The 23,511-nt window shown below is 35.0% G+C and overlaps 1 protein-coding gene across 21 annotated transcripts in view; it reads right to left on the reverse strand.

Annotated features, from left to right (window-relative positions):
• The window catches only part of Dlg2 (discs large MAGUK scaffold protein 2), a 2,046,311-nt gene that overhangs the window by 1,349,998 nt on the left and 672,802 nt on the right, over positions 1–23,511 (reverse strand). For 2 of the 21 annotated variants that reach the window (XM_087212060.1, XM_087212059.1), the window contains exon 1: positions 11,761–12,112. The exons of 17 other annotated variants lie outside the window; for them this stretch is intronic. In XM_087212060.1, the coding sequence (XP_087068186.1) occupies positions 11,761–11,802 (42 nt within the window). In that variant the 5' untranslated portion in view covers positions 11,803–12,112. Of the gene's footprint in view, positions 1–11,760; positions 12,113–23,511 lie in introns of those variants that run through there. 2 more of the 21 variants (XM_087212062.1, XM_087212061.1) reach the window with 1 other exon arrangement.

A 23,511-nucleotide genomic window follows, 5' to 3' on the forward strand; every position in this document is an offset into this window, starting at 1 on the left:
TGGAACAGATTAGAAGATGCAGAAACAATGCCAGAGACACTCAGCCATCTCATCTCTGACAAAGGAGCCAAACACCCTCACTGGAGGAAAGATAGCCTCTTTAATAAATGGTGCTGGAAAAATTGGGCTTCAACTTGCCAAAGATTAAAACTAGATCTGTATCTCTCACCATGCACTAAACTAAAATCAAAATGGATTAAAGATCTAAATATCTAAATAGAAACTCTGAACCAGTTGGAACAGAGGTTAGTTAGAACCCTTGAAGACATCAGTGTAGGAAAAGATTTTATGAACAAAACCTCTGTTGCCCGTGAACTAGCACAAACATGCAACAAGTGGGATCTCTTCTTATTAAAAGGCTTCTGCACAGCAAGAGAAACCACCAGCAGTGTGAAGAGACAACCCACAGTGTGGGAAAAAATCTTCACCTGCTCTTCCTCAGACAAAGGTCTACTATCTTGAATCTATAAAGAACTTAAAAAGATCAGACCTCCCAAATTTAAAGACCCAATCCAAAAATGGGCATCTGAAATGAACAGACATTTCTCAGACAAAGAGGTAGAAATAGCAAATAAATACATGAAAAAATGTTCAACATCACTGGTCATTCGAGAGATGCAAATGAAAACAACACTGAGATTCCACTTCACTCCAGAAAGAATGGCTGCTATCATGAAATCAACCAATAACAAATGCTGGCAGGGCTGTGGGGAAAGAGGAACCCTGCTCCACTGCTGGTGGGAGTGTAGACTGGTGCAAGCACTGTGGAAATCGGTATGGAGATACCTCAAAGAACTAGGACTGGAAGCCCCATTTGACCCAGCTATTCCTCTGCTAGGTATCTTCCCCAAAGAATTAAAAGAATCATACCACAGTGATATATGTGCACCCATGTTCATAGCAGCACAATTTGTAATAGCTAAAACTTGGAAACAGCCCAAATGCCCATCAACTGGAGACTGAATAAAGAAAATGTGGTTTTTTAATAAAATGGAGTACTACTCAGCCATAAAAAATGAGAAATTAGAGACATTTATAGCTATGTGGATGCACATTGAGGCAATACTCTTAAGTGAAATAAATAGGACACACATGTGTAAGTACTGAATAGTTTCTCTGGTGTGAGAAACTGAAAGTGTAAATAAGGACTAAATGTGTAATAGGTAATGTGAAATAGGAAGAAAAGGGGCAAAGGGGAAAGAAGTGGGAGGGCTAGGGGAAAGGATAGAAGGGAATGGGATTAATATGAGAAAATGGAGAAATAGGTACAAAATCTTTGTAAATAGGGAGGACTGGAGGGGTTGAAGGGAGGGCTGGGCAAGGGTGAAAAGTAAGAACCAAGAGAAAATATGTAAAGGTGCAAATTTCCAATGATGAATGTCATTATATTGTATACCTAAAATGTACCAATGATTACAATGAATAATCGATAATGTAAAATAGGAAGAAAAGGTCCAAAGGGGTAGGGGTAGTGGGAGGGGCAGGGGAAAGGAAAGAAAGGAAAGGAAAAATGATGAAAAATGGAAAAAATGGAAATAAAGTCTTTGTAAATAGGGAAGGGTGGAGGGCATGAAGGGAGGGCTAGGAATGGGGAAAAAAATAAGAACCAAGATGCATTATGTAAAGGTACAATTCCCAGTGAAAAATGTAATTGTGTTGTATACCTACAATGTACCAATAAAGGAATTTAATCCCCCCCCAAAAATAAAAAAATATAAATCTTGGGCCTGGAATTTAGCTCAGTGGTGTCACTGCCTGCCTGGCAAGCACAAGGACCCGAGTTTGAGCCCCGGTACCAAAATAAATAAATAAATAAATACATACATACATAAAATAAATAAATCTAGGTAGAAAATTTTAAAATAAGTTAATTCTTGAATACCTTTAAGAATATCTAAATCTAGGTATACCCATAAAAACAAATACAGACTCTTGAGTTTTCTCCTTCTGCTCCCTTTGCTTTCTTTCATTTTAAAGAAAGACATTCCCCCAGCTTCTTTCATATGCTGCCTATTGAAAAATGTCCAAAAATAAAGAGAAAGACAAATTTCTCTTAATGTTGAGAAGTTTTTAGGGTTACATCCTCCCAAGGGCAAATGTCTTTTAGTTTTATTGCTGTATTTCCCTTTTAAGTTCTCAAGAGGTAGGTTCTCCAAGCCATGGTGCAACGCTAATTTATCCTGGGGAGTTATATTGGCTTATTTACTATACTAATAACAAGTGTTGGCTTTAGTAAATAGGTCTCTGTCAAAGAGTGTTCCTGCTTCAATTGGTTGTGAAATCTCTGAAGTGTAAACACCCCTGCCTTGCTTCCAAGTCCAGAGGAAGATATAGCTCATCAGACCCATGGCAATTCTACCAAGCTCTGGCTAATGGAAGAAATTGTGACACACCCAAATCAGGGAGAAACAGATATGTTCAGATGCTGAATCTAATAAGCCAGAGGAGAGACTAATAAGTCATCAAAACTAAAAAGATACAACACAGCCCCTTTGAGTTAAAGGCCAGAGCACCATGCACCAGAGGATTGGTCAAGAGTCACAGAGGAGCCCTTCCAGTTACTGTCCTGTCCTGTTGGTACCTGTGCCTGGCATTTATCCTAAGTGCAGTAATTTCTCACTGTGAGCCCTGAACAATGTACTAAACCTCTGTAACTCAGTCCCTTCACATATAAAAATGGGTTTAATAAAATTTTCTTAGGGTTAGTGTGAGAAAGAAGTGATGTACACAGTATCTGACATATTATGAATTCTTAACAAATATTAGCTATTGCTGTTAAGGATGCTGAGGGATATCGATGGATGGACCCTAAATTTTAAGGTCTATGGCAGGAAAGTAAGCATTGAACCATGAATTCCCAAATGAATATGCTAATTAGTAACTGAATCAGGCTATATGGTCAGCTCTCTGTGTTCAGTCCAGGACTTTCACATATTTCCTACTTAGTGTAGGCTGACTATTGTAATTCATCATCTTCTCATTTGCATATTCCTAATTGAGGTTTATGCTTTTAAGACAGGGAACATGTTAGAGTGTTTTTCCAATTGTGAGTTATGATCCATTCTGCTTGCCTCACATTCACAAGTTCATTAAAAAAGGTAATGAAGGAATCTGTTTTGAAGGGGTCAATCTGAATTATATTTCTTCAAATATTTTTCTGATTATAATATTTTTAATTAATCTTGACCAACATTATAATCAAAGAAACAAAATTTTATAAGTTAAAAACAGAATAGATAATATCAAAATGTATGTCTTGATAAGGGTATTACTTTTTACAACTTATTTTAAACTGAATTTTTTTTTCATTGTTTATTGGTACATTTTAGGTACACAATACAGTTACATTCATCGTTAGGATCTTGTACCTTTACATGATGTATCTTGCTTCTTACTTTTTCCCCATTTTCCTGCCCTCCCTTCAGCCCCTCCACCCTTCCCTATTTACAAAGACTTTGTTTCCATTAAGCTGAAATTTTAAATTTATTCCTTATGATGTGGTGTGATCCAACATTCGGAAAAATTTTGCATATATGTGTTACTTAAGCATCTAATAACAAATACAGTAATATGTCTCGATTCAAGAACTCTTCTGTTTGCAAACAATTTGGTTCTCAAACAAAAGCTGTGATAAAATTTTGTGTCTGTTCACAAACTCCACATCAGTTGACAAACACAACTGCGGCCACTTACCTCACACAAACATAAATGGAGCCATCTTTCCCAAAATTGTAAAACAAATTAAGTTCGTGAACCGAGGTACCACTATCGTTTCTCAACAAATTTGTTGTCTCATTGCTTTAATTCCAAACATAAGCGGTAAGATAGTATTCTCAAATTTGTCTTATGAAAAGAGTTGCCTAGTGTCGTTTCCAGATTCTCAGGCCAGTGATGGTGAATCTTTTAGAGCTTTCAATGATAATAAACAGCTGGCTACACCATGTGTGCCATAGGTTTGCCACCACCATCCCAGGCTGTTTCTCCAAAGATTTTGATTATGAAAAAACAGAGGCATTAATTTCCCATTACAGAGGAAATTTATTGAATAAAGAATCTATTCTCCCTGTTGCTTATCTATACTTATTTGATACCATACCCAAACCAAAGAGGGACTCTATACAATAGGCACAGCAGTTTGAGCAGCTAATGTTCATTCATTATTACTTCTTTAGCAAACATTTATTTATCAGGCATTATGTGCAAGGAAATGTAAGGCATAGCTCCTACCCTACAGTAACTTACAGTAGACTCATTTCAGAACTAGGAAGGTGAGACCTCAGGATCAGAAGATCTGAGCCCCCCCCCCTCCAAAAAAAAGAAGTCTTAGGTCTGCATATATGACTCAAGTCTTGGGTAAGCGGCCTTTCAAAAATGTTCAGGATTCAAAAACAGTAAAACTGCAATAGTGACCAATATTTCTTCTTGATTGATACTGATCAGATACAGAAGAGCTGAGAATTAATATCGGGGCAGGAAAGACAAAAAGAAGACAAATATCCAAAAGTATATCTATATATATATATAATTGGACAACTTGTCTCCAGTCCCACAAGATCCAAGGTATTAACCTACCTCATTTGGATTATTCTGGGAACTTCTCACAGCTCTCCTGCTCTTCCTGTTGCCATCTCAAAATCTGTTTTTCACAGAACAGCCTGAGTAATCACATTTAAACACTCATCAAATTATATGATATTTTTACACAAACCACTGGGTGCTGTGCAGTAGCGTTTTAATTTTATATGATTCCATTTGTTGACTCTTAGAACTATTTCCTGTACATCTGAGGTTCTGTTAAGCAAACCCTTGCCTACACCTATGACTTCAAGTGTTTTACCTATTTTGTTTTCCAGCAGATTTTTTCACCACTATGGAAATCAGTATGAAAATTGCTCAAAAAATTAAAACTAGAAATAGCATTTGACTCAGCTATTTCCTTTCTAGGGATCTTCACAAAAGAGTTAAAGACATTACATTATAGTAATACACGCTTCCCCATGTTTATTACAGCACAATTCATAACTGCTAAATCTTAGAAATGGCCTATATTCCCATCAATAGATGAATAGATAATGGAAATGTGATATTTATACACAATGAAGTACTATTCTGCCATAAAGAAGGATAAACTTGAGTAATTTATAGGTAAATGAATACACATTGAGACCATAATGTTAAGTGAAATAAGTCAGGCACACAGCTTAAATAGCACATGGCCTCTCTTACGTAAGAAACCCAAAACATAAGCAAGAGCAAAATAAAAGACAATAGGAAGTGAGAAATCTTTTTCAAACGTGAAGGAAAGAAAAAGATGGAGAGTGAGAAAGAGAGGAAAGGAAGGGAAGGAAAAAAGGATTAAGAAAAATAATTTAAAAAATAGAAACAGAGCTTTTGCAAAAGGGAAGGACTCAAGAGATGAAAGGAGCAAGGAGGGAGGGAAAAGGTAGGAGGCCAAAAAAGAATGATGTGTTATGTACATGTATCAATGCCTCACAATGAATGTAACCATTATGTATTGAAAAGATATACTAATAACAATAAAAAGTTTTTTAAAAAAAAACCCTCTGGCTTCCCTTCTCACTGGGGGAAAGCTGATCTGTAAAGTTCTATGATTTATTCACTTTGACATACTTCTGACCTTTCTCTTTCCAGCCCCACCAGCTTCTTAGATATTCCTTAATATGCAAGGCAGGTTTCCACCCAGAGTCTGCACTTGTATTTTCTTACCTTTTCATACATGGTTATTCTTTTTATATCCATTAATTTTTACTCAAAATCATCTGAGTGGAACCTTCATTAACCACTTTATCTAAAACTATAACCGAACACCTAACTATAATAGATACTTCTAATCTTTTTCTTCTTCTTTTTCTTCTTCTTCTTCTTCTTCTTCTTCTTCTTCTTCTTCTTCTTCTTCTTCTTCTTCTTCTTCAACTTTATACACTATGTATTAACTATCATGTGCATTGTTCACCTACATTCCACTAGCACATAAATTCTATAAGGGCAGAGTTCATCGTCTGTTTTATACTTTTCTTTATTTATAATACATAATTAAGTATCTGAGCCATAATGGGTACTTACTATTTGGTAGAAAATGAATGGAGAATATAAAAGAATGCTTAGGCCTGATTCAGGCCATTATTTATGAGAAATAAATTTAAGAAGAGAACAGGAAGACATATGCAATTATATTATTTATTTATTTCCTTACCTCATTAAAAAGAGTTAAGATAACTGGGAAACAGTAGTTATTACAATTCATATATTTATGTATTATCTTCGTAGGAAAGTTATAAAAAAGGTTTAGAGTGGAACAGACCTGGTTAACAGCTGGCATCACTGTGACCTAATAATGGTAACATAAGACAAGTCATTTTTGTTTTCTAAACTTCAGTTTTCTCATATACAAAATAATAATGACAATAATGTTTACATTTTAGGTCTCTAGAAAGTATTTTGAGAGAATATGTACAAAGTTTGGGTATAGTCCATGGTTCACATGAAGAGCATGCTAAATGGTAGTAATTACTCTTACTGTTCAGTATGCTGTTTTATTCTCTATTAATTAACTCATATTTAAGTTTTGAATTAAAGAGCTTCATTAGAAATTGCAGATCCAATTCATTGAGTGGGCTTAAGTATTAAAAACCTCATATTGAGTAATCATTTGGAGACCATAATGTAGGTATCTAGTGAGGGATTAATTTATTATTGGCATTCTAGAAGAGAGAATTCTTCAATTGGAACACTGACAAGAACCACCTCTGATTTGTCATGAGCCACTGGCATTATATAAACTGTCCACACAGTCTGATTCATAATCCTACAGACCCCACCTACAACATATGATATGCTTACTGAAAGCATAAATATATACAGTGCATCATACAATGTAGCAAAGAGCAAATATCAGAGCATAAGGAGACAGAGCTTCTGAAAATTTTCCTTTTGAACTGTCCATTGTAGCCTTTTTGAGTTTCTGAAATACAAATAAGCTATAAAAAATTAAAAACATAGGATATAGTTCCTGTTTTTAAAATGGCTAAAATCTAGTTGGGGTAGGGGAAATAACTAACCATAATTAAATTATACAGAGCACTGTAAGATGTGCTGCCATGAATGATGGAAAAATTTTACTCAATAAATAAAAGGAGGGGAAAGTGGGGGAATTAGTTTGACTGACTTCTACTCTTTGGAAGATAAACCTCTTGTACTATTTCTTTAAGGAAGGATAAAGTCTACACAAGCATAGCCATGCACAGAAGGGATCCTCATTGCCAAAAATAATTCTAGCAACTGCTTAGAGGCAGAAAGGGTGGGGTGTTTGGAAAAGAGAAATTCTACTAAATAAATCTGGTGGAAATGAGTATGATGAATGGCTAAATTCTAGAGTGTTTAGACATTCAATAAATTGTTTTAGTGTGAATTATTGATTCCCTCCAACCTAGCATAACAACCTGGCTGCACAGAGCCAAAAGAGTATTTGAGAGCAAGTGGTTTATTATAGCCAAACCCAGTATCCAATAACAAGTATTTATGACTTCAAAGTCTATGATTTTTTAATTTTTCCCAAAATAATCAAAAAGCATTAAAATAAATAAGTAATTTGGGAAGAAGGTGACTGAATAAAAATTAAGACATCTCTGACTCAGTTAACGCATTCATTTAGCAAGTACTGTATTTACTGAACACCTATTTTGTATGTAGCATTGTCCTTTGTGCTGATGATATGAAAGTGAACAAAGCAAACTAAAATTCCTGCTTCCACAGAGCTTGTATGTTAATGTATGTGAATGTGTGGCTGTGATAGTGATAGTGGTGGTGGAAGGGATTTTATGCCTCAACATATTTCACATTAAATACAGGTATTTTTTAAGTTGACCTCAATTTCTAGAATTTCTAATGAAAGCAACTCCCAAAGCCTTATTGTTATTTGATGTACTCTATTGAATTGAATTCACACCTTGTTCTAAGAATATTTGTGCACAATTATTTCATATAATTACAATAGCTAAGAGTTAAAACTACCATATATTACAAATAAAAAACCCTGAATTTCATAGAAGGTAAGCGATAGTCTCAAATTGTGCAATACATGAGTAAGATGAACTCAAATGTAGGGTTTTTTTTAAATGCCAAGAACACATGCTTTAAAATAATTGTTACACTGTTTTTCCAAATATTATTGAACTTAGTCCCAAGAAATTTCAAAAATAAAAAGCAGAATTCTTAAATCCAGGTGATAGGCAGGAGGATTTCCTGGAAAGAACAGTAAGTCAATTGAGTCAAGAGCAGTGTGTCCTGAGCCCTATCTCAAGCCTGCTTCAGACACATATGAACAGAGCAATTGGTCATTTCCTCCTTTACCCTAGTTTTTTTTTTAATCTCTGATATTAGTTTAATGCTTGCATTCATGTTTCAGGGACTGTGGACTTGTGGATGTATATATAAGTACATTTGTAGTGCAATGAAAGAAGGAAAATAATGAGATGAGGGACACAAAGTATTTCAGAAAATTATCATCAATGTCATTACTTTAAGTAGAGTTATTTGCAGAGACAAAATGATATGGATTTTCCATGTTTTCTCATCAAATAGGCACTTTTCATTCAACATAGGTAATTTCAGATCAAAGTGGAATCGCACATCTACATAATGGTCATATTGCTTCTTTTTGTGTGAATAGAATCAAATTAAATTGTTCTAATCATATTCTTAAAAAAAGTTAAAACAACCCAAAGCCAATAAGATCTGAATTTTTATTACTCAAAGTGAAGCTAATAAGAAAACATAGCACATAATTAATATCCTTTAATTAGAAGTTTTAATTTCTGTGGAAAGCCCTTTTTCTAGAAAATAGGTAACAAAGTACCATAATTTTCAAACTTAAATTGTGATGATTGCTCAGTTAATTCTATCATTTCAGCCTTGCAAGACCCCACACTCCATATATTACAAACCATTTGCAGCTCTTCAAAGTGTTCTCTTGAGCCCCATGCTTTGACTATTCTCTCTGCCCAGCTTGCCTTCCTCACTCCAAGCTGCTTGGTAAAACTCCATTAATTGTCAAGAGTCCACTTACAGGTGACCTCACAGTGAAACCTTTTTTGATCAGCAGATAAAACTGGATGGTTTGTTCATTTGTTTGTTTGTTTGTTTTGACCTTACAATGATATACTGCATAAAACTCCATTACAGGTCTTATAATATTGCAAAGCACTTGTTTATATGTCTATGGCTTGTCCTAAATTGAAGACTTCCTAAAAGCAAGGACTATTTTCCGTTAATCTTAGAATCCAAGACTAGTACTAGTGCATAAATTTAGCATGGCACATAGATTATAGTTGTCATTCAAAATATTTTAATAGATGATTGCCTAAACAGTGACCCAGGAGTCACACACTCATATTTGTGTGTGTGTGTGTGTATGTGTGTGTCTGTGTGTGTGTGTACATTAGTGGTCCAGACTTAATGTTTTAATTGCTACATGAAAAAATTGCAATAGCTTAAAACACACCATTTTTAAGATTTCCTTTTGATTGTAGTATTTATAAAGGCTCAATTGGCAAAACATAATGGAAAAAACAGATTATGACATTAATGGTCTATTCTGTATAGAAAAAAATGGACAACAGATGTTTCTATCCTTTGAATTTTAACCATCTTAAAGATTTGGGTCACTGTAACAATAATCACATCAAATCATGGCAAACATTAGAACTATACACCAGAAGAGAAACTGTACCAGAACCAAATAAGTAGTTCTGAGTACAATGTAATTAAAATCAAGCATTTTAAAATATAAAAATCATACAAATTTTAAAATATTAGGTGAGATTGTAAGGGCACCAACCTGGTAAAACATTAGAGTCCTTTAAACTGCAAACTCATTTACAAACCTTGCTATCTCAGAAGGAAAAGATAATCACAAAATAAAATTATAAGTGACACAAGAAAGTGCAAGAACTAATTATTGAAATATTATAAGTATATTTAAAACTGAAATGAATTTATTCATTTGCAAGTAAGATTATATATGTTGTACTGGCAATGCATGTGGTCTTGGTTTCCACTGGTCAATGTATCAGAAGTATCTATATCTCAGTTCAGATTAGTCAAGAAACTGAGAACTTATTAATAAATCATCTGAACTTAGGTAAGACACTGCTAGAAGTCTTTTCGTTCCTTTGCTTATGAATTAAGTGAAAAATGTAGAGCTAAGTCTATAAAGACAACTGTTAGTAGTTATGAGTAAAAAGAGATTTCCCAAAGCCCATATCAAAAGAACTCTAGACAAGGTTTTCCTGTACTTCTCAAATACAATAATAAAATATCAAGCCAATTATTAATTCTTTAAATTATTTATTGTGCTTCTTCAAAAGCATTTTTTTCCTTTAAAAAAATGAGGAGGGAAAACATTAACAATCCGCTAATCTCTCTAAACAATGAATATCATGCACATGATTCAGAATGGGAGGTAGTGATAGAGAAATCCAAGTTGATATGTGGCATACACTCCATGCTTTTAAATATTTTTTCTATGTTATTAGCTCCATCATACGTATGGAAGAAAACTGACTACTGAAGTTAATTTTTAAAGTAGTAAAAGTAAATTTTATAGAACTCCACAATGTGATCCATAGAATGCTTCCAGGCTGTACTTGTAAAAGAATTGGTCATCAAAACATAAATATTACCTGTTTGAAATTCAAATGGTAAACAAAAAGACTTACAAAAGAGTGAGCAGCAGAGAGTTCTTTAGTGAAACTTGTAAACACACAAAAAATGAAACTTTAGTACCCAAACACATTAAACCCTCCCCCAATAAAATAAAAGGAGAAACACTCTACATTGATTTTTATTTCTAAGATTCCTATTTTAGGTATTAAGTCTTAACTGCTTCTTAATTTTTTTCTCAAATTCAATCACTTTCCCTTTTGGACTTCCTGTAATAAGAAATACAAGCTCAAAATGTTAACTGAGGATGTAATTCACTTAAATTATGCAACTGGAATTCCACAGCTGGTTTATCTGGCCCAGTGCTGAATGGTGTCAGAATCCTTTCCAATAAGAACGCTCTAGTTCACGACAAGGGGTAAATCTCCCAAAGTTAGACTCAACTTTGGAAGCTCATTAGCTACACAGCAAACGGATGTCAGTGGAGTGACAACACGGGGCAGCAGCGCCCACGCAGCCCAAGCAATCAGCCCACCCAGAGCTGATAATTTGTATGATTAACATCACCAATTCCCAATGCTAATCATTTGTTTATCGACACAGAATGGCCAGGTATCCCACATTCTAATGTCATTACAGCCACTACATTTAAAGCCCCGACTCTTAAACAATTAAACTGCACGAACACAGGGAGCTCACAGCACTTTTTCAAAGAAAGACTAAATCCTATTTCAAAGCGTGCCCTATAGCTTTTTTTTTTTTTTTTTTTTTGAACCTCCTCTCATTTCTTGGTTCTGGCCTATCTAAATAATTTTCATCTTTTCCTGCCCCCCCCCCCAAGAGTGAGCATGAACCTGAATTACAAGCAGTTAAATCTGAAGGTCACTTCACAGCAGCGTTCCAAAGTGCTCCCCCAGTGAGGCTGCACGGCAACAATAAAACAAAGCCTTTGCAACCACCTGTAATAATCTGCCTGCTCAGCCAGCAACCCGAAAAGTCCTGGAGCCACATAAGGTAGACATTTTCTGCAGCTAGTTTAACATGTATATTGTGCCCAGTTGCCGTCTCGCTTCCTCTTACCTTAACGTTAGTCCGGAGTGCACAGTAACATGCAAAGAACATTGCAGTAAATAAGGAGCATATGGACCGGTATTCAGCTTCTCAGCACAGCGCAAGCCCCACACACACGATCCTGGGCATGTGCTACTAAGGAGCATCCGTTCCCTCTGTCAGTTTGAAAATGCATTGATCTCTGTTTTCTCTGACTACAAAACGACATGTCTTGAAGGCACTCAATGAGAGCTCAAAATCTCTTCATTGGCTATATATAGCCTTGTGCCCAGTAATTTCAATTAGCAGAGAATTCAGCATCTGAAAGTTAAGACTTCAGTTGCTTTTTCTTCTAGCATTTTAAATCACTGGTTTAAAAAAAAAAAGGGAGGGGGGAATGAGCTCACTCAGAAAGGAGGGGGGAAAGGTGAAGAATTGAAATTTAACCAATGAGTTACTTATATTTCTGGAGAGCCCTGCTGTTATCCTATTAGATACTTTACAATGGGATTGCTTTGGGTAGACTGTAAATGAAGAGGAAGCCTTTTTCCCTTTGGAGGTCTAATAGAAACTCTGCATTATATTCCAGGCTATTCTGATGCAGCACCCTCTTTGGCAAATACTACAAATCACTGCAAATATGTCTCATTCTGCTTCTCTGTGTGGAACAGGAGCAAAAGCAAAAGGATCACTGTCTCATAATGTCCCCTAAAATGTGAATTGGTTTCCCCTGGGTGCTCTGGAGTTATAGGGCTGGGAGGTACCACCTTCTCTTACTTCCCTCCCCTGTAAGATCTGTTATATCTTCCAGGGATATCACAAGTTGCCAGGCTCTCTAATAAAACAATGCATGTAATTTTCCAAAACTACAGTATACTTTATTGGTAAGTGATTATCAGCAAAAGATGATTCTTCTGAAGACAGAAGATTCCAGGGGATAATATAACCTCAGAACAGCAGTTATTGATGTTCACTGTAAAATGTTCAGCTGCTCTGGAAGGAAGAAAGCAAGAGAGAAAAATAAAGGTTTCTGCTCCTATGAATCCATAAGGGAAAAAAATCTTAATTCAAAAACATCATCATCATCAGATCCTACTGTCTGTTGTCATTCCTGTCAGGCACTGGATGCTGCAAATTAACTCAATTTTTACTTAGGCAAGAAGACAAAGTCCAATTTAGGGTTCTAAACTCTAATTTCCTGCTTTAGGAAGCCCTCACGCTCAGCTAGAATTATCAGCTATCTGACGAAATGCAAGCAAAAAGGAACAGTTCTCACTGCAGTAAAAATAGTGGGAGGAAAAGAGTGGTTATGCCTTCGCCACAACGCTCCCCATCAGTTTACAGCAACAGGGAAGATCAGCATAACTCACTGGAAAAAGCTGCAGTGACTTTTAGGATTTTTCTTTAATATGTTTTGCATAAGCCACCTCCCCTTTGGAGCCTGCAGTGGTGCTGAAGTACCAGCAGAGTCACTGGGCATTTCTCCTGGGCAATGAGGTGAGGCAGCTTCAGGAGGAAGCAAGGTATTTCAGGGAGAGAAATTAAAGAAAGAAGAGCAGGATTTTCTATTTCTCTCTTAATGACAAGCATTCAGAAAGTGTCGTCAGTTCTGACTAAATAGCTATTTTGGGCTGTCATTGTTTGTGCCTTTTTTTAGGAAGAAAAAAGGCAATCTTATCTTAAGCTGGAGATTCTTTAGCAGCATAAGAGAAGGCAGCCACTTAATTTGATTTCCAGTTCCGTCTGTCATAGGAGACTAGGTAATTATAAACTGAACACTTGCAACACAACCAGTGACTTCCAGGACATTAAAAAATAGACATCGATGCCCAGTTATCATCATTCTACAACTTTTATTAATGGCTTTAAATGCAGAACCAAGTGTTTCAGTTAATAACACTTCCCTCTCCTGAGGTCCTAGCAGTTACATTTCCTGCAGTTCTTCCCAATGAATGAACCCAAACTTAGCAACTCAATACCATGGAAAACACTGGAGAATTTTACAATGCTTTTATCCCCTGAGGGTTCAGAGGATTTTTTTTTTTTTTAGAAAACATCTGTGAACTACTGTTAAATACTTTTTCTATATTAGGATATGAGAGAAAGGAAAATTTATGTATTACGATTATTATTTTAAGCCTCCAGACCATTTGGTCAGAAAGAGCAAAGGAAGAGATGGAAAGTATTATAAATCTCAGAGCAGTTTACAGGTAAGGACTAAACAAAAAGAAGTTACAGGTGAAAAAGCACATGTTTCTCTGGTGAGGTAATGAGAAAGCTTCTAATAGGACTTCATATATGGCTTTAATGCCTGTACATCTTTTTGAAAAAGCTCTTATACTTGAAAACCTTTTTAAGACTCCTAAGTATATTTTCTAGTGTACAGAATCTCAGTACTTGTGTGGGCTACACCTGTAGATTACTTTCTGTTTTCCTTAAGTACACTGGAATATGTTTTAGTTTGCTCATTTTATAGTTGTAGGAAATGAGACATTAACGGCAATGACTGTGTACAACTAAAAAGTATTTTCCTTTTTTTTTAAGGCAAAAACTTACCTGGGCAGTGTACCTGCAAGAAGAATGTTTGTTGTTATAGGGGAAAATTTTAACTGGATACATAGTTTTGGAGGCAGCAAAATAAATCTAGGTTTAAATACTACTAGTGCATAGTCCTAGAAAATCATTTCTATGTTAGATCTTTTCTGTATCACTTGCAAAACAGGGCTAATATTTAACTCATCATGTCATTAAGATGATTAAAGATAAATCCTGATCAAAATAAAGTCTAGATGAATCAACAATTAAAATATAAAAATTAAAACTATAAACATATTAGAAGAAAACAAATACGGTTTTGTAAAATATGAAATAAAGAAGTCTGAAACCATACTAGAAAAGATATATAATTGTAGGTATATAAAAATAGAAAACTTCTGCCTGAATAAATAATATAAAAATGACACACTTGGAAAATATGTGCAATAAAATTAGATGAGAAATTTCCTTAAAATACAAAAAAACTTTCATAAATCACTCAGAAAAAAATATAAGACTGAATAAAAAGATAAGGAACATAAAGTGACAATTTACATACACATACCAAAGAAACTACAAAGCACGTTAAAAATGCCCAACCTTATATTTAAGGAAAAGCATAAAAATTAGAAATTTTTAAAAAATTGATACATTAAGTACTAATTAGAATGAATTAATTGGTGAAAAAATTTTGAAAAGTAACTTGATTACCTATGAAATATTTTTAAAAGCATATTCCCTTCGATTAGCAATTCAGCTTTTAAGAATTCATCTCAGATACATGTATGTGTGTATTCATGTATGCATATATCTAAATATTCATTAGTGTGTGAATTAGTTTTTGACAGTATAGCTTATTTTATACCACCAAATACTATACAAGTATTAGGAAATATAAAGCATTAATATATATATTTTTCTGTGGAAAGATATTAAGTGAAAAATAAGATTATTAAAGAGCTGGTATAGTTTGAGCCTGTTATGTGTGCATATATTTACATATTATTGTAAGTAGAGGGTAGGTATGTGTATGAAGTTTTAACATTGTTGGTCATTAGGAATTCAAATTTGGCCTAGGGAGAGAAGCATGATCTTATTTTCATTTTTCATTTTATACACTTCCATATTGAGGAGAATCATTCACAGTGTTCAGGGGATCATTCACTATCCCTTGTTAGTAAATGAGAGAAATGAGTCACAGAGAGGGAGGAAATACTAGGACTGGATTTGTCTATTACTATATTCAGTGAGCAAAGTTCAGGGCATGAACTTGTGAGATGGGGAAAAGGAATCTGCTGATACCTTGGTTGGTCTTAGTTATGAATTCTTCTCAGTGTGCACATCACCCTGGTCTGTGTGTAATTTCTGTGTGTATATACACTATGTTTTTCTGAGAACATGGCCCTAAATACAAACCAACTACTTTATTTCATTCTGAAATTTAAAAGTGGCTATCAACTAAACTTGGTTGCAGTCAATTTTTACCTTATTCACTAAATTTAGAACCTAACATCTACATATCTTTGGTTTGTATATTTGAAACAATGACCATGTAATATTCTTTAAAATATAACCTAGATTTATAAAAATTTTTGAAAAATATTAAGATAATATATAATTATAATTTTGAAAAAATATAATAATACCAGCCACACTATCTGTTAATATGGACAAGTAATTTATATTGATGTTATTTCTTATAGGTAAATAGTTTACTTATAGGTATAAGTTTACTTTTTTTTTGTTTAGTTTTGTTTAGACAGGAAAAATTACATATGTTTAAATATTAAAGATCCACTAAGTCACACTCTGAATTCATTAAGTCAGAATCTCTGGGGACCTAGGTTTTGATAGATCATAAAGTTCCCTACCTGGTCCCAATGTGTAGCAAGGGTAGAAAATTACTGCCTTGGAGCAGGGATCAGCAGACTGATTCCATAAGGAACCAGATAATAAATATTTCAGGCTTGCAAAAGATAAATCTGTCACACTACTCAACTTTAATGTTGTAACAAGAAACAGCATATGTAAATAGCTATATAAATATACAATACATAACATGCCCCAACAAAACTTTATTAATAATCATTAAAATTTAAAGTTTATTTAATGTTCACATGTGGAGAGATATTATTTTTTTCAACCACTTAAAAATGTAAAACCCTCCTTGTGTGATGTTTGCCAACCCTTGCTCCAAAGTCCAGAGCTGCCACTTTGTTTTCTGGGCTAGCAGCACCAGCATACATTGATAATTTGTTAGAAATACAAATTCTGGGCTGAGGATATAGCTCAGCAGTAGAACATTGCCTATCACAAGGTCTTTGGTTCATTTCCAGCACCCATAAAAGGGGAAAGGAGGGAAGGAGGGAGGAAGGGAGGGAGGGAAAGAAAAAAGGAAGGAAGGAAGGAAGGAAGGAAGGAAGGAAGGAAGGAAGGAAAGAAGGAAAGAAGGAAGGAAGGGAGGGAGGGAGGGAGGGATGCAGGAACAAGGAGAAAAGGAAGAAACTAATTCAAATTCTCAGGTCATACCTCAAACTAAATCAGAAACTCTTGGTATGTGACTCGGCAATCTGAGTTAATAAGCCTTCCACTTGATTTCCACGTAAGCAAATGTTAAGAGAACCACTGCTTTGAAGGAAAAGATAAAAACTGATAGCTAAGGTTCCCAAAAAGTAGGAAGATATGGACTTCAGAGAACACCAGAGGAATTAACTTTAGAGAGAAGTATAGAAAATAAAGAGAAGATGATTCCTAGTGTAAATGATATACTACCACAGAGAAGGCCCAAGCCTCCATGATGGGAGCCATTTTAGCAAAGAACCATATAAACACCTTATAACTTAGAGTCTTTTCCCTCTTGGAAACTTTAACACTTTGGGGGGGCTTAAAAAACAAATGAAAAATCTGCATTTGGATTCTTTTTCTGCTGTCAATTGTGTGACCATGGACAAGTTACATAATCTTTCTCTGCCACAGAATATTCCTCTGTAAAAGGACACGAACCTACTTTATATCATCATCTTAACAGAGACATCCTAAGGACTAAAAGAAATGGGTATGCAAACTGTTTACCCTCCTGTTAGTAACAAATCAAATTTAATCACTGGTAGGTTTGGTATAAAGAGGACTGAAATGATAATAAGGAAAGGAAAAGGTAAAAAAGATGTTATCATTTATCTTCACTAACTTCCACATACCTAAATGATTCTCCACAAGGGTGTGCAGACCATCTAGGATTTCCCTAAGATTTTCAATCCACCTTAAAGGGAATTCTTTGAAAGTTCAGTTTTATTATTATAGTCTCTGAATATATTCCTTATTATAGATCAATTAATATAACATGATTAATATATCTTGTAATTTCTTGCATGCTCCTTGAAATTTTCCTGAGATAATAATTACTAATTTGTAGGTTACAAAACACTTCAGAGCATTCCAGAATTTTTACTAATTGTCCCTAAAGGTAGAAGAGATTGTATTGTAAATATTAGGAGGCACAAAAATGAAATGTCTTTGATGTTCTATTTCTTGTCTTAAAAATTAATATAAACGTTACTTGCAAGCTAAAAATATATCTGTATTTGTTACAAAGTAATGTATTATATTCCATACCAGCCACCTAATTTTCTAAGCCATGAATGCTATACAATATTCATCTTGCAGCTTTAAGTACCCTCTGCTTTGTATGGCTAGGAGTACTCAAGTTCATGAATTTGATTCTTGATCCTCACATCAGCTTGAATGTGTTGTCATTACCCCTTGTATACATAGTGGGGAAAAGTGACATGGTGATTAAGTGAATTGCTCAGGTTTATACAGAAACTACAGGTTGAACTCCAATGCTAGTTTTCCTAATTTCAAAGCTCAGAGCAAAATTTTCAAGATCCCAGCCTCTAGACAGTGATTCCTAGCACTTTCAGATATAACACTACATTTATCTATAAATATTTCTAATAACCTATTTATAGCCATCATAAAATAAATAATATAACCTACTTTGATATAGAACTTAAAAATTCAACATAGTAAAATAAAAAGGAAATGAGAGTTGAAATTAAAGAGCATTTCAATGGAAATTCACTTTAAAATTCCACCAGTGGCTTGTACCTACATATGTAGACAAAGGTGGATATATTGAACTGGTTATTCAAACATCACAAACATCACTTCTACCAGTGACACAATATTCTGGTATGGTGGAAAATTTTGATAAATTTCTGAACAAAACAATAATCGCTCAGATGATGGAAAAATTGTATTCTTAAAAGTTTTACAAGAGATACTGTGTAGTAAATATGCAAAATGGAATTCGATTCCTTCCTCAGGGAACTTTAGGCAGGTTTCTAATACAAATGCCCAGTGAAATATTTAAGTGTATAGGATGAGGGATGTTTCTTTATTGTGAAAATTGTCTCATACAAGCCTTACCTCCTTTTTAGCCCCTGTCTAATAATTGCCAATACTATATCTTTCCACATTGTTGTTATAAGTCGTCCCACACACACACAAAAAAAACCCTCACAAATTTCTAGAATGCCACAGAGAACCCCAAAGAGATATTACTGCTCTTACTGAGAACCACTTAAATGCATAGCCTATAGCAGTAGCGGCGAACCTATGGCTCGTGTGCTTCAGCAGGCTGTTTGAATCAGTGAAAGCTCTAAAAGGTTTGCCATCACTGTCCTATAGAGTTAGATTCCCAAATGCAGATCACTTTATATTTCCTGTAATAACTCCTTAGGATTCTTAGCCCAAAGATATTCTACAAAACCATTTGGAATGCAGAAAGCCTACTCTCTTGGATAAAGGGAAAATGTAAGGTTATTGGCCTTATCAGGAATTGTTTATTATAACAAAATTATAGGACCACAATGACAGTGGAATGGATGTGTCTTACACAAAAGAGAAAAAAAAAAGGGCTTCCTGGAGTGACCATCTCAAGATCTTGTCATCCCTTAAAGAACAGCTCAATGACCATATTTTTGTGAAATCTTTCCTAATGACATCATCCCACACTGATTCCTTTTCCTCAATGCCTGCAGCATGCATTATCTGTAGTGCCCAATTTAGTACTTGATTATACACAGCATTGTGTTGGTCTCTTGTTGCTTTTTGTGCCCAAGATTCATCTCCTTAAGCCCATTATAAGCTTTTCAAAAGGACATGTATGGGCTGAAAAATAGCTCCCTTGGGCAACAAGTATTGTTTATTTTTAATGTACTGATAAATTGAAGGGCAGCTGGAAATAAACAGATGCAAAAGCATAAGCTAGGTCCAACCACTGCTTAATAGTCCTGCTCCGTGATTTGAACAACTTTCTCCCTGCTTTCCCAAACAGTGATTTCAAACCTTCTCCACTCTACTCATGCCTTGAACCTTCCTCCACCCCGACTCCTCTCAGCAAATGACTGCCTTCTACCCGATGGAGAAAACAAAGGCCATCAAAAAGAAATCTTCAACTTTTACCACACACACACACACACACACACACACACACACAAAAAAAATCAAAAACATAAATCAGTGGCAGCTCTCAAACTCCCTTTGTTCCTCCTTTCACACAGAATGTCATCGTCTTTACCTAAAGTGACTGCCACCACCTGCATTCTATAATCAACCTTCCTACTGTCAGAAGCATCAGCAAATATTCCCCTCTCCTCAGGTCTGTGCCTTTCTTCTCAATCCTTCTCATAATATTTTAACACATTCAAGAGCCTCTCAACTTTTTTTTAAGAGTAGAAAAAAATTATTGAGAGAAAGAAAACTTTTGTCTAAGAGAGACAGAAGGGGGACCGGAAAATGAGTTGCCTCCTCACCCAGCTTCTCAAAGGTGTTTTATGGGACAAAGCCACAAGGTGAGGTGGGTTCAAGGTGGGACAAAATTAGTCAACTAGTGAGATTACAAGTACAGTCGCTTAGGTAATATTGATCCAACGAGAAATCACAAGGTGAACAAAACCATGAAAAACCATTAAGATTGTGACAAGTATTGTCACTTAAGAAGTAATGATTAAATGGTGATCCAATGGGGAAACAAGTCACATAGCATGCGTATAAGAAATGAGCAAAGATTTTCAGTGGTAAGGGGTGGGTCAGGAATCTTTCTTGGAAGGTCTTGGTACCCTACCCAGGTGACTGATACCTATTTAGAATATCAATCACTAAGACTCTCTCATCTTAAAACAATAACAAGAAAATAATTACAGGAAAATGTTTCTTCTAACCATAATTCCCTATCAGGCCTTTCTCCTTCCGTACTTTCTCCTTCCTTTCCCAACAATGTGTTTAGGAAAGCCAACACTTCACTCTTCATTCATCTCCTCATTTTGCACATTGACTAACTCCTTAAATCACTCCATTATGACCTCATGACTCCAGGAAAATGGCTACCACCAGCAGCATATCACTCTTCCAACTGTCACTTCTCCATCTTCAATTTACAAGACTTCTCAGCACATTTCGAACTGCTTTTATTATTTTTTCCAGTACCAGGAATTAAAGTTAGAACCTTGTGCTTGCCAGGCAGGTGCCGTGCCACTCAGTCACATTTCTGGCCCAGAATTGCTGATTCTTACCTCCTCTTGAAAGAGAAACCCCTAAACTTTTGACCTCAAGTTTCATCACCTCAACTAGTTACTGACTCTTCCTTCAGCCTGAGACTTTTACGTGCCTATGTTCCTCAAGATTAAAAACTCAGTTCTCTTGTTTTCCCATTCTATACCTTTTCCTAAGTCTTATTTATTCCATGGCACCCATACATTGATGATTTCTAAATCTTTTTACTAATCCACATCCCTTCTCTTAGATCCAGGTCCATTTATCCAATTCTTTACCTGTTACTAGAACCTCAAATACATCTTGGCCAAAACTAAACTTTGCATTTTTGTTCAAAATTTCCTTCTCCATTTTTTCTAGTTTAGTGAACGGCATATCCATCCCTCCAGTTTCAGAAGTCAGACATTTAGCAAGCATCTTTGACAACTGCCTCTTCTGTACTTCAGCCATTGAATTATCAAGCTTAATTCATTTACTTAGATATTTCTAGAATTCGTAATGTTTTCTCCATATTGTGTAATTGTATTCTTATGTGGGGTTATGCAGAGTCTTGCTGCAGAAACCTCTGAAATGCTTTCCTCACATATATTCTTCACTTTTAAAAACCAATTTTGAACTAGAACTGATAGCAATTTTCTGTAGACATAATTTTAAATCACATTATTCACAATTACAAGCATGCTGGCTTCCTAGTGCTATTTAAATAGAGGTTGAAATAATTAGCTGAGTTTTCAAAGTCCTATATGGTATGAACCTTGCTTGGTTTGGATCAGATTTCACTTCATATTCCATGTTTCAGCCACATTGAACTTGTTTCAATTCCTGGAAAGGAAAGTATCATGCCCCTCCTTGGCACAGCAACTTCCTAAATGCTTTTCCATAAGTCCGGACTAGTGGTTTTCCACCAGGGATTATTCCTCTGCCCCCTAAGAGAAAGTAATATCTGGAAACATTTTTGGGGGGGGGTGGTACTGCAGATCTAACTGAGGACCTTGCGCTTGAGAGGCAGGTGGGCAGGCGGCGGAAACACTGAGCTAAGTCCCCAGCCCCATCTGGAGACCTTTTTGATTGTCAAAGCTTAGAGAGGGGGGGATGTTGTTGTTATCCCCTGGGTAGAGAATAGAAATGATGCTTATCCTCCTGTGGTGTACAGGAGAGCTCCCTGTGACAAACAATTATCCAGCCTGAAATGCCAATAACGGTCAGACTTAAAAATCCATGTTCTGGAAGTCTTCCTTTTCTACCCCTAACCCACAAGACCCTCATGTCTAGCTGAAGCAGATTTAGTTATCCTGTTTCAACTTATATGGCCTCTGTTAGAGTAAACCTTAACTGACTTGCCCATAGGTCATGGCCAACTACTATATATGCTTGTTTCATTTTTTCTTAAATTTCGTAGTCCTATTTATTTATTTATTTATTTATTGGTACTGGGGATTGAACTCAGGACCTTGTGCTTGCGAGGCAGGTGGTGGAACCACTGAGCTAAATTCCCGGCCCTTTCATTATAATTTAGAACTGTTACTTATTCTCTTAATGTTTGCCTTTCTTGATAGGATATAAGCTTTATGACATTAGGAACTGTATTCAACTCAATATACTCATCTAGCTGGACTCTCAAACTATGTATTAAAGAGCAAGTGTACAAACGAATGAAGTTATTTTTTAGGAAAAAAGAACGTCAAGTTGAGAATACTATATAGGTGATCCTAGACTTCATTTGGCCTCATTTTAAAATATGTAAAATAAGAAGAGTAATTTCAATGAAAACTCTCACAAGTATTAAATACTTTTATGAATTCTAAAATGTTTTGTAACACTCCTAGACATTATAAGTTAGACTAAATGTTGGCACAATTACATGGGAGATAATAATATGAAACAAAACCTAAATTCATCTTTTTTCTTAAAATTTTCACTTACAAGAATTACTGAAAAAGAAATTATTAAAGATTTAACTATTTGAATTTTTATCACTAGTCAAGTTAATGAAATATGAATATTTAAAATACAATGGAGTATATCTGAAATGAAAAGTATCTTTTATATGTGAAATATAATAGAAATTATAAAAAATTATGCTTATTTTCTATATACATATTTTATACATGTATACACATGTATATTCAAAAATTATCTAACAAAATACCGACAGTAGTTGTCTTTAAAAGTATTGGATTAAGGTAATTTAATTTTTTTATTTTGTGTTTCCAGATTTTCTAATTTTTCTACAAGAATGATTTTTGAGATTAAAAGTAAGAAATTGATACAGAAATGTACTTCTTATGTTGTAAAGGAATTGTAAAGATTTGTTTTGTTACGAAGAGCAACATACAATTCTTGCCTTTCAGCAGTTTTCAAATCAATTTTAAAAATAACTAGATGACTGTTAAGGAAATGAGTAAGAACAGGATCTATCATGATCAAGCTTTTAATGACCATTTACTAGATTCTAGCTTTTCCATACATTAATTTATAAAATCTGCACGTGAGCGCTCTCTCTCTCTCTCTCTCTCTCTCTCTCAAACAATCCCATCAGGTGGGTTTCATCATACTCTGGAGGCTAAACAAATCGCTAGGTTATATAGAGACAAAAAAACAATTTAAATTTGAACTAAAGTCTCAATTGCTTCAAAACTTGCGTTCTTTCCAGAGTAGGAATAGTTATTATACAGAGAGGGAAAAGAAAGG

This window comes from Heterocephalus glaber, unplaced genomic scaffold (assembly GCF_053883595.1).
Source record: "Heterocephalus glaber isolate CG9 unplaced genomic scaffold, H.glaber_assembly_v1.0 deba00001429, whole genome shotgun sequence".
NCBI classification, from domain to species: domain Eukaryota; kingdom Metazoa; phylum Chordata; class Mammalia; order Rodentia; family Bathyergidae; genus Heterocephalus; species Heterocephalus glaber.